Consider the following 12600-nt stretch of genomic DNA (forward strand, 5'->3'; position numbering starts at 1 on the left):
CATCTTGCCCATATAAGGCAGATCAGTCCTATAACTAAGAACTCATCTTGGATTGTGACATCGATAGTCCAGATCACACCTCTTGACACAACTGTTGTGTTTGGACTACATGTCCAAGAGTCACCTTTGGAAGGAGAAAGATCAGGAACTGATTGTGTCTCTATAAGCAACCATTCCATATTGTCCCATCTTTCTCTTCACTCCCCAAAGAGTCATATAGAATAAACACAGCCTAATTGGTTTTGTTGTTTTGGTATGGTCAAGTACATATTTATCAACCTATTTACAACAATTCAGTGTGATTCATTTAACAACTATTGTAAAAATGGTCATAAAATTTGATCCAGTCATGTGCTGACCCTCTTAGTGACTGAAATTTCAGTCCCAATTGTTATCATAAGTTAAGGGCAACCTACTTCAAAGGGGGTAGGTTCACTGTTTTGCAGTTGTACACTGTTTACAGGATTACTAATCTGAGGACAAACCATCATCTAAACCTCCCAGCTCCAAAAGAATGTGAAATCTATATTACATTGAACACAATTATTGTGCCTTTCTCTTTCAGCTCCCTCTGTCAAATGAATTATTGTGGAGGCCTGGATAAAGAGGGCAAAAGATTAGATGGACTGGAAAGAAGCATCTCCTATGTGCAAACTTTATTTCTTAATCTGATGAATGATCAGGTGTTCTACCTACCTAATGCCTTTTCTGTGGGAACAGGTTGCTTCTTTTTATCCCCATGTAGTTGAAAAGCACTCAAACAGTGGAAGTTTTCCATAGCAAAGCACTGTAACTATGCAGATGTAGGAGATTTGGCAGTGAAAGTGGTAGTAAAACCGATTGGTAGTCACACTGATATCTCTGGGAGCCCTGCTTGTGTTCCTATGGACTTCTCCTTGAATCTGAAGCCAGACCTAGACCTTTCCTTTGAACAGAAAATTGTTTTGGGCTGAAGCTTGTAGCTATGGTACTTTATTGTATTGTCCTTGGCCATAGTTTTGGCCATTCACCACCAGATTAAGTTCCCAGCAAATAAGTGGTGACAGATTTTCCTGGTTCCACCTGAGAATGTGACTGTCGAGCCCGTTGTTGTGCTCGACAATGCAGGGAAGGGAAGGAGGAGTGGAGGCTGTGGACCTGCCTGAATGCAGAGTGGGGTGTCATTTCACAGGGTGTGGTACTGGGTTTCACAGGGTGACAGTGGCACTGGGTGTAGATGGTCGGAGCCGGGAGAAAGGAGAGTGTCAGAGAAAGGAGCGGAGGGGAATGATGTCGACAGGAGATGCCGTCACGAGACCGATGCGGAGGAAGGGTGGCTCGTTGGAAAGCGTTTCACAGCTGAGGAAAGGCCATATGGTCGGGAGTGTGGCGGGTGGGGTGGCACGTCTTTACTTAACGCGCTGAGAGGCGGATGCTCTCAGCGCTGACTTTGAACTGTTTGAGCTCAGCGTTTTCTCGGATCTAGCTTACAGCAGAATTAAAACATTGTTACCAACCGGATATCACTCATTTCAGCGTGGTTTGTTTATGCTGACAAGGTTTGTCCAGGAAGGCTGAGAGTGACAGTGGTTTGCTGAGTTTAATCTGTAATCATAAGGGCTACTTTCCCACCCAGATGGATGAATCTGATCACCTCTCTCTTCAGAGAAATCTTGACCTTGCTAAGGAAGAGAGGCTTAAGTGTGGTTCTCTAAGGCTCAAGCAATGGGAGCACCTGTTTTCAATATCTCAATATTCCACTGGGCTGAAGGGAGATGGGGTTTCTTTCATTGGAAAATCTATCTGTATACCATGCTATCCAAAATGATAGCCTGTCATTAAAAAGAGATCAGACTGAGTTGCAGTGGTGAGTGACCATTGTAAACATTGACACAAATCTTGTTCTAAGGCTTCAGTTTTGCTTTGCGTTAAGAAATTAATGTTTTCAATTTAAGCAATTATATTAGATTGGATTATACTACTCATATTGTATGATACTTACATACAATATGCTACCCACAGTCCAGTGAATGAATGAATGAGTGAGTGAGTGATCCAATGAAGATCCTTATTCTCACTGTCCATTCATGAATATCCTAATTCTAGTCAATCGTTTGAGTCAGCACAACAGTATCATAAATGGGAGACTGAACAAGGCCATTGTTCACAGTCTATTTTGAGAGTGAGAATACTGTAGTCTCATTTTGCCATCCTAGTCAACTCTCAATAGATAGATTTTGCAGGAGTGTAGGAATGGTCACAGTCCAAAGATTCGAGCTGGAAAATGGTTCAGTTTAGCATTTTTGGAGTTCAGTTTTCAGATTATTGTTTTTAAAGAAGAAGAAGAAGAAGTCAAAAGCTACATTGCAGTTGCATATTTTAATTATTTGTTACCCAACAATAGCAATGTTCCTGTGCTTGCATGAGTTCCGTAGAGTTGCGGTGACATAGAAATATGCTTTTTCTCCCCTACAATGTTTCTAGCTTCTTTTAATAAATGTAATATTCAGACCTTATTTAGAAGAGTAGATTTAATTATTTTCACATCAGATAGTGAAACCTATATATAGGTGTTTCATTACACAAACTATAAAAAAACAACAACTCTACAATACATAGAAACATCTCAGAAACAATGAAAGGATAGTTACTGTCACACAGCATCACCTTAGCATGCAAACAAACTAAAGCCCTCCAAAACATCTTAAGGAAACCCAAAGTCCCACTTGTATTATGTAGGAGGGTACTATCGCTGAGAGGAACAAGCTAATTAGTAAAATACTAAGAAAATATTTGGAAAACCGCTTATCTCCGAGACTGTGTAGGAGACTCTTCCTATTCTGAACAGGCCCAGACTTCTGCATGTTTTCCCCTTCTCTCTCTCATTTTTAAGATAGATTTTGGTGGGTATGCAAAACCCCCTCATTACTTAGGAGGCCAGAACAACCCCTGCCTTGTGTAGCAAGTGGCAGCTTCTAGAGTCTATACAGTGGCCTGTTTGGAGCTTCAATCTGTTTATCTCATACACTATGGAACCTCTAACACTGGAGCAAGTCCCGCCAACTTTCAAGGACATTTTGGTACATTTGGAAAGATATCAGCACAGTTTAAATGTATTTGCTATCTTCCCTGCCTAGAGGGATTTTCAACCTTTGGAATGATCTGTTTTTCAAATTTGCTTTTCAAGAGAGTTGATTTCAACAGATTTGTTTACTTTCCAGCTATAGTTATTGATCTTCATGTGGAATACCTCTATTTTCTCAAATCTCATAGTTTAAAAAAAAAAACATTTTGAAGGACACACTGCATCTTTTTATAATGATTCTAGTCCCTTCCTGGAGTTTATTTTTGACCTTGTTTATGTTAATGATTAAACCCTTTAAACCTCTACCATCTTGTGTCCTTCATTTATTGGAAAACAATCTTTTGGTTGTTATTACACGCACAGGGCTATAAGTTGTGTGCTGGAAGGACAGACCCATTTTATATGATTTTCCAAAAAGGGACGTGTATGGGAAAATGGGATACACAGCTGTGTAATTTATTTCCTTGCCCCCAAAGGTATTGCAGAATAATCACTGCTCCCAGCTTAATTTATCAAGATATGTCTTGCCTCAAGAATCTAATAGATAGAGAAAAATGCATAAAAATGTGAAATAACCAGTATCACGGGTTAATGAATATATGACACATCCTGGAGCAAATTACAGTATAAATGATAGTCGCCTTAAGAGTTTTGCCTTCCAAAATATATTTTTTTCTTCCTTGCTTCAGAAAGATGAGTAGCAAATCTATTGCAGCTACATGGCTCGTGTCAAAATTGAGATTGCCAGTGATAAGTTAAAAAACTGTGAAAGAAGGAATTGGAAAGCTTTAGCAAGTCTTTCACCAACTGAAATTGCAAAAATGAGAATTTGTATTCATTTGAAATTTGGGGTTATTATATCCAGACCATTCAAATAGGCCTATCCCCATCTTGTGCTTCAGCCAGGCTTTTAATATCAGTTAATTTTATTTAAGTCATGTTCGGCAGAGGTGTAAATTACAAAATTCAAACCGTGAAGCTGCAGCATACAGGATAGGAATTACAGTTTAATAGATGCAAATTGGGATTTCCTCAGTGGTTTTCAAGTCAAGATCATGTCCAGGTAGAAACCTAAATATACCTAAATACATTTTTTAATGCTTGACCATTTCTCCGAAATCATCGCTTTCTCCTTTGAATAATTAACTTAAATGTTTGTCAATGCCAAATATATCTGAGTAGCAGCTGCTACAAAACGGCAAGTGTTACTTTTGCTTAGGGTCCCTTTTTGAATTATCACGCAATTAGAAATCTTAGCTGAAATAATTAATTAGCAGAGTTATAGATGTTTCAGAGGGAATAGTAATTTTGTATTCTGAAAACAGTGATAATTTCCAATTTAAATCAGTTGGTGAGTGATAGAGTTGATGGATTATAGGGCTTATCTTTAATGCACTTCACAATATCCAGGGGACTAGATGGAAAAAAAACTTCCGACTCTATATTCTTCCTAAATCTACACCTGTCCAAAAACCCTCTATTGCAGAAATTCAATTGCTACAGGATGCTTGATAAGTGATCGTCTGTCTTTTGCTTAAAAGTCTCTAAGATGAATCTGCCATTTTGATGCCATCTCAAATAACCCATATTATTCAGAAATGTCTCTAATAATATATAGGAAATTCCATTGGCCAAAGAAATATAGGGCTACATTCCAGCATTTGTAAGCCATTTATGCATAATCTCTGTGGTCAGAGGCTACATAAGGAGATAGTGTTTCTTGCATATTGAATGCAGGGATCAATTGCACTTGAGTGCTGACTCTTGTATTTCTTGGCAAATGGAATCATTATGGTCAGCTTTTTGCCTTTGGTGACATGTTTTAATGGAAAGAGGAAGGAGGTAATAGGGAAACATCTGGATGTTCACTCATACTTGGTGCAACTGAAAATGTTGATGTGACATAAAAAGGGAACTTTTATGGCACATTATTGTATGGGCATTGTACCCATGGGTGGCTGGATATTTGAAGAGCTGTTTTGTTAAAAAAAAAAAAAAAAGAGAGAGAGAAAGAAAAAAATAGAACAGGGAAGTAATCTCGTACAAGAAGTATTAGTCACTACTAAGTGTCTCAATCAGCTCAAGGTTGTTTGTACATGATATTAACTTGAATATATCTAGGGATTGCCCCTTCTTTGTGCCGATATGTTGCAATACTATTTATATACAAGCACCCACGCAGGATCTTCCTCTACAGCCAAAGATTGATTGATTGATTATACCTTATGTCAATGAAAAAAATTCTGCATAGTAACCTCATTTGTTTCGTTCTCCCTTCTCCCTTATCTGTTTCTGCTTCTGTTTAGCTATACTCGTCTATAGTCTAGTGGGGACCAGCACTTTCCTTGCACATAAAACTACTGTACTTCCTTCAGATTTCTTTTGAAGACTCCGTTAACATCAATTCTCTCATGAATTTCCGTCTTACCTTAAACAGCATTTCTACTAGCCTGTGGCAGTTTCTAAACTAATCCTGAAAATCTCATTAATCTTTAGTCTCCTTTGCATTTCTCTGCATAAATTAGGTTGCCATAAGCCAGTTCTCTGCTAAAGGAACAATGGCATCACTTCTACAATTTGTGCAATACTTCCTACCCAGATTGATCCTGCCGTAAGGCCCAATAAGATCAACATGTTGGACACTACAGTACACTTTTTGGTCACCTGAAGTGTTATGAATTTATTAGTACTATATTTTTACTCCTTCCCGTAGTGCTTTTTTCTTCCTCTGTACTGTGATGATCTAGAAACATATTTTATTATGCAGATCAGAGGTGGGTTTCAGCAGGTTCTGACCAGTTCTGGAGATTTTGAGTAGTTAGGAGAACCGGTAGTATAAATTCTGACTGGTCCCACCCCCATCTATTTTCTGCCTCCCAACTCCCAGCTGATCGGGAGGAAATGGGGATTTTGCAGTAACCTTCCCCTGGATTGGGGAGGGAATGGAGATTTTACAGTATCCTTCCCCTACCATGCCCACCAATCCATGCCACGCCCACCAAGCCACACCCACAGAACCGATAGTAAAAATTTTTGAAACCCACCACTGATGCAGATATACCTTTGAGAACATGTTTGAAGATAGGTGATGATAATAGTTTGGGAATTTCTCCAATTCAAATCTTGACTGTTTGGAGTTTCTTTACTTCTCTTATTAAACCATAAATTATGGTTGGGCTTTTTGTCCATAGGTGCCTTGGCAGGCCATTTGTCGTTAGGGCTCACATATGTTGATTCACAAATAGATTCTTTCAATTCAGCTTTGGCCTTGATCTTTATACATGAGAAGACGTATATGCTATTGTGTATGAAAGGGCAAGGGAGGACAGGAGGAAGACAGAATAATGATGGTGATGGGAAAGACATTCAGAATAATTGCATTTTGATGGATTTCTTCGGTATTTCATTATGCTAAATGCGAAGTCCACATCTACATGGTTGTAATTATCTGCCTTCTGAGATTTTGTTCCCAAAGATATTGTCATTCTTCCTTTAACTAACACAATGCGTGTATGCTTATATATTTGCAGCATTCTGTTTCGGTCTTATTGTTCTGTAGATACTTAATATTCAGGAGGCCCCTTTTCCAAATTTGCAGGGGGGGGGTGTTTTCCAGTTGCAGCCTAAAAGATAGCAGTACTTGGAAATGACTTTATGCACCCGCCATTGACTGCCATCTAGTGTTTATTTTGTCTTTTTCTCTCTGAACTCATTTTTGCCACACACACCCATCTTTCAATGTGCTCCTAAATTTTAGTCATGGAGAGAGGAGGAATAGGTACTTTTAACTTTTCCCTGTCTGTGGGCTATATCAATTTCATTTTAATTCTCACTTACGGAAGCTGGATGGCTTGCCTTCTGGAGTGGATCAACCAAAAACTCCTGTTCTACTTTCCTCGGCAATTGGTCTCAGGATAAGGTTGTAATTTCAATAGCTAGAAACAAAATCCCATTGGATTCAATAGGATTACTTTCCTGCTGAACATATGATTTGGACTGCTCAGTTTTTTAAACTATAAAGCTATAAGGGCAAGTTTATTATAAGGACTGCACACCCAACTGCAGACAAGCTTTTAAAATATCAGTATGTAACTTGCTTTCTCTGCATATAAGGGGTATTTGCATATTAAATATGAAAAATTGGTTTAGCAAAATGCAGTTTAATCTATTTCTTCAACAGCTGAAGGAGGCTGGAGATATAGCATTTTTCCCCTTCCAAAGCCTTAGCTCTACCACCTGAGTGGATAATTCCCTGATAATTCCCTGACTTCCGTGAAGCCTCGTACAAAGCAGCTCTGTCCCACCAGTAATTTAAAAAAAAAAACCACACACAAATACACAAGTATATTATTTAAGCAGCCACCCTGCTGCCTCCAGATATTTTGGCATAAGGGTCCTAGAACTCCCAGCCAGCATAAATCTTGGCCACAGTCCCTGGAAGTTGTAAGGCCAAGCCATCTAAAGGACATGACTTTGGAGAAGTCTGATTTAAAAGTACTATTTTTAAAAAGCATCGCTATAACTGTCTTGTTTGGCTCTGCAACCAAACACGACAGACACAGACTTCAACGGATAATTAGAACTGCAGAAAAAACAATTGCTACCAACCTGCCTTCCATTGAGGACCTGTATACCGCACGAGTCAAAAAGAGGGCTGTGAAAATATCTACAAACCCCTCACATCCTGGACATAAATTGTTTCAACTTCTACCTTCAAAAGACACTATTGGGCCCTGCTAGACCGAATAACTAGACACAAGGACAGTTTTTTTCCTGAATGCTATCACTCTGCTAAACAACTAATTCCCACCACACTATCAAATTATTACTAAGACCTATCTCCTCCCACTTACGACTATAACCATGTTGCATGTATCTTTACGATTTATATTCTTTTATTTTTCCTAGTATGATTTAATTGCTTATTAGTAACCTATGACTATCACTAAGTATTGTATCTTATGATTCTTGATGAATGTATTTTTTTTCCTTTTATATGCACCAAAGACAAATTCCTTGTGTGTCCAATCACACATGGCCAATAAAGAATTTATTTATTTATTTTTATTTTATTCAATTTGTATACTGCCCTTCTCCTAGTGGAATCAGGGCGGTGCACAGCCAGAACTAAAACACATACCAATACAAAATTTAAAATTATTTAAAAAATTACATAAGTTTGGCCCAAATTTAAAACAATTCAAATTAAAACCCATTGACAATTTAAAAGCTAAAAAACTAAAAAAGACTTTAAAAAAAAGGGGGGGGGGGGTTCATGCCAGCCCTGCTTGATGGAAAAGAAAAGTTTTCAGGGCACGTCAAAAGACCCGGAGATCCGATATCCTTCGTATCTCCGGGGGCAAATCATTCCAGAGGGCAGGAGCTGCCACAGAGAAGGCCCTCCCCGTGGGGGTCGCCAGCTGACATTGTCTGGCTGACAGCACCCTAAGGAGTCCCTCTCTGTGGGAGCGTACTGGTCGGTGGGAGGCTATCGGCGGCAGAAGGCGGTCCTGCAAATACCCAGGCCCTATGCCATGGAGCGCTTTAAAGGTGGTAACCAACACCTTGAAGCGCACCTGGAAGACCACTGGAAGCCAATGCAGCTCACACAGGAGAGGTGTCACATGGGAGCGCCCCCTCGCTCCCATAATCCCCCCCGCGGGGATTCTATCTATGTATCTACCTATCTATCTAATTCTATCTATGTATCTACTAGGAAGAAAATTCTTGCCCTGGCAGCACTTGGGAAAGATGCATATGCTCCAGATATGGCTTGAAGGATCATGGTCCACTAGTAGAAAGAATAGATTTGAAGCGATTTCTCCTTTTCAGCTGTGTCCTATATTTGCATTTAATCAAAAGATCCAACCGAGTATAGAGTTCCAATTCACACAGGATTGCAGCCCAGCAAGTGCATTTTATATATACTTACATAGAAATGCATAGAACTTTTTGTTTTTCTGTGTTTAATTGAAGACTTTCCAATCCAGAGATTTCATGGGTGGTTTAATTAAAGCCTGGGTATTGTAAAACTCACACCATTTACCTCATAATTTTCACATCTGAGGAAAAACAGAAGTTCTTCCCAGTGTGTGTGAAATAACACAGTTCAGAATAGAATTCCGTTTTTGTATTATAAAGTGGAAATTTAGATAATTTCTATCCTCAGCAGTTTGCCTTTGTAGAGTTGTACAGATTTCCTTTTTTTAGATCAGGGTCTCAAACTCGATTTCATTGAGGGCCACATCAGAGTTGTGTTTGACCTCGGGGGGCCAGAGCGCACGTGGCCAGCTCAACGTCACTCATGCCGGGGGCACCTGTGGTGGCCTGAGCACTCTGCCAGCAAAAATGGGCTCCCAAGCTCAGTTTTTGGCTGCAACTGCCTCCTGCAACCCTCTGCCAACGAAAACGGAGCTCAGGAGGGCCGCATGCAGCTCTCCAGAGCTCCATTTTTGCTAGCAGAGACCCCACTGGCCGGCTGTTTCCAGGGCGGCCCCTCAGGCCAGATCTAAGCACCCTGTGGGCCGGATCCAGCCCTCGGGCCTTGAGTTTGACACCCCTGCTTTAGATGGATGCTAACCTGTATCCCAGTTTCTGTTTTTATTTTAAATGTTTGCATGCTTAATGGTGTATACACACACACATCAAGGAGTGAGATGAAAACCACTGTAGCTGTTAGGCCTGAAAACAGAGTCGCGAATGAATGTGTTACTGTATGTATAAATTAGGGGGAGACGAGAAATGTTACCTCTGCTATTTAGGAACAAATGTATACATTTGATCAGAGTTTGGAGAAAAACAGAATTCAGAGTTCAAAGCATAGGCAAGAATCCACTTTCTCTATATTGATTTGTGAGTGGATTTTTAAAAAAAATTTTTTAGCTTATATAATACTTTCAATTCTTTAATTTTGGTGGTGTGTGTGTGTTTGTGGTTTTTTTTTTTGGCTTTAGTCTGTGAAAAAAGGAAGAGAAGACAGAGAAAAATAAGAAGTAAAAAGTGGAGTTGCACATGTATCACTGTTGCCTATAGAAAATAAACCAGCTTTGGTTTGAAACTGCTCATTGGACTTTGACCGCACCAAGATATTATCCATTCTCATTACATCTATTCAAAGATAGCTTATATGCAGACACATATTTTCTGCATCTTTATAATGGCTATCCCTAGCATTCATATATGTATATTTATATGGTTTTATAAATGATTTCATTGATAAAGCTAGTTATATAATGCTAGTGCTAATCCCCCTTATTTAGCTTATGCCTCTCCTTTACTTTTCACTTACGTTTGGAGAGCCCCTCATGCCTTTTCTCCTTGCCTTCTAGGAAGCTGTTCTTCACTGACTACGGACAGATACCAAAGGTGGAACGCTGTGACATGGATGGGCAGAACCGAACAAAGCTGGTCGACACCAAAATTGTCTTCCCCCATGGAATCACTTTGGACTTGGTCAATCGGCTTGTTTATTGGGCTGATGCTTACCTCGACTACATTGAAGTGGTGGACTACGAAGGAAAAAATCGACACACAATCATCCAGGGTGTTTTGGTGAGTACAGCTGGGATCAGGGGACATGGATCTTGTGGAATATACTCTTATGTGCAGCTGTTGAGCCACCCGATACAGTCCTTATCTTTGGGAATCAAAGTATGCAGTCCCAGTGCTGTGGCATAACTATAGCCTGATGAGCAGGATTCTGAAGAAATAGACATAAAACGAATAGAAATAGATAGAAGTTTGTTTTCCAGATGTTTTATGATACGGCTCTCACAGTCCTTCAGTCCCTCATCATGCTGCCTTTGTTTGATAAGGATGGTCCAAAGCTAATGGACCAAGATTGTGAGTCTTGATATTGGGCCTACAGGCACTAAGGAGTTGATGAACTATTTGTATAGTGAGAACAATCAATCAGTAGAATGACTTGCCTCCAGAATTTGTGGGTGGTCCAACACTGGAGATTTTTAAGAAGAGATTAGACAACTATTTGTCTGAAATGGTATAGGGCCGTGATGGCGAATCTATGGCACGCATGCCACAGGTGGCACCCAGAGCTATATCTGCGGGCACGCGAGCCATTGCCCTAGCTCAGCTCCCCAGCTGATTTTCGGCTGGCCCCTCCCACGCTATCCCTCCCCTCCCACAGCCTGTTTTGGATGCCAGGTAAGTACACGGCTTGCACGGAGGCTCTGGGAGGGCATTTTTGGCCTCCAGGGGGCGGGGGAGGCCATTTTTGCCCTCCCTAGGCTCCAGGAAAGCTTTTGGAGCCTGGGGAGGCCGAAAGCTGGGCTTGCCGGGCCCACTGGAACTCAGGAAACAGGCCATTTCTGGCCTCTGGAGGCTTCAGGGAGGCCTGCTAGGCCCAAAACAGGGTGTGAGGGAGTTGTTCGTGCGTGCATGCGTGGGGGGTGAGCATGGGGAGCATTGAATTATGGGTGTGGGCACGAGCGTGACCCCTCTGTGCTCCCCCTGCTTTTGGCACACGACAGCAAAAAGGTTAGCCATCACTGGTTTAGGGTTTCCTGCTTGAGCAGACTAGAAGACCTCCAAGGTCCCTTCCAACTCTGTTATTTTGTTATTCAATAGGTATCTCTTCTCTCATACGCTGTTAATAAAAACGCTGTTAAAAAAAAACCTAATTAAAGATTAGTTCAGAGAATATCCAGTTCTTGTTTAGCAACAAAGCTGTACCTGTCTCAGAATATTGTGGAATGATGGGAACTTGTGACATAGGTATTATAAATAATATAGGGAATCAGTAGAATTTGAAAAGACTACCTGGTCCTTTTTTTTTTTTGTTTGGAATCTGAACTGTAATGTTTTGAAATAAAGGAAAACAGATCTTCAGTTCTACCCATTAGCCTCATCAGTTTTTTAAAAACCACATTTGTTGTTTGTAGATAGAGCATCTCTACGGCTTGACTGTCTTTGAGAACTACCTGTATGCCACCAATTCTGACAACGCCAACACTCAGCAGAAAACTAGCGTCATCCGGGTCAATCGTTTCAACAGTAGTGACTTCCAAGTGGTAACACGGGTGGATAAAGGTGGAGCTCTACATGTCTATCACCAGCGACGGCAACCCAAAGGTAGATAAGGGAAATCTATAATGTCTGGGGATAAGGGGGAGACTCTGATGGGGTTTGTTTGGTTAGCTACTTGTATAATGTTTCTGTTTGACTTTCGAAGTCCTTTTCATCGCTGACCTTTATGAAAGGACATAAAACTGGGCTTTTTTTCAGGCAAATGGTCCGGAAAATACAGCTATGTATGCATATATATTCCCACAGGCGTATTTAGCAGAATTATATTCATAATTAAAGTAATCCACCAGAATATGAATATAGACTCCATTTAGACATCTTTGCATCCAATTCTAGGAGCGTATCAGAAGGCTTTGTCCATTATTTGCAATCCATTGATGGTTACTGTCTCAGCTTTTTTATTCCAGCTGTTTTCAGCATGGCCTTATTTAGGGTATCACCGAGATGGCCTCATCTATTTCTTTCCCATATTCTCTTTTCATTCATATCTG

General features: G+C 40.3%; 1 protein-coding gene across 3 annotated transcripts in view; it reads left to right on the forward strand.

Moving 5' to 3' along the window:
* Positions 1-12600, forward strand: part of LRP1 (LDL receptor related protein 1) — a 336417-nt gene that overhangs the window by 182446 nt on the left and 141371 nt on the right. For all 3 annotated transcript variants that reach the window (XM_034419253.3, XM_034419254.3, XM_034419255.3), the window contains 2 exons: positions 10393-10615; positions 11965-12154. In XM_034419253.3, coding sequence (XP_034275144.2) covers positions 10393-10615; positions 11965-12154 — 413 coding nt within the window. The remainder of the gene's footprint in view (positions 1-10392; positions 10616-11964; positions 12155-12600) is intronic.

This window comes from Pantherophis guttatus, chromosome 2 (genome assembly GCF_059756535.1).
Source record: "Pantherophis guttatus breed Tessera chromosome 2, ASM5975653v1, whole genome shotgun sequence".
NCBI lineage: Eukaryota > Metazoa > Chordata > Lepidosauria > Squamata > Colubridae > Pantherophis > Pantherophis guttatus.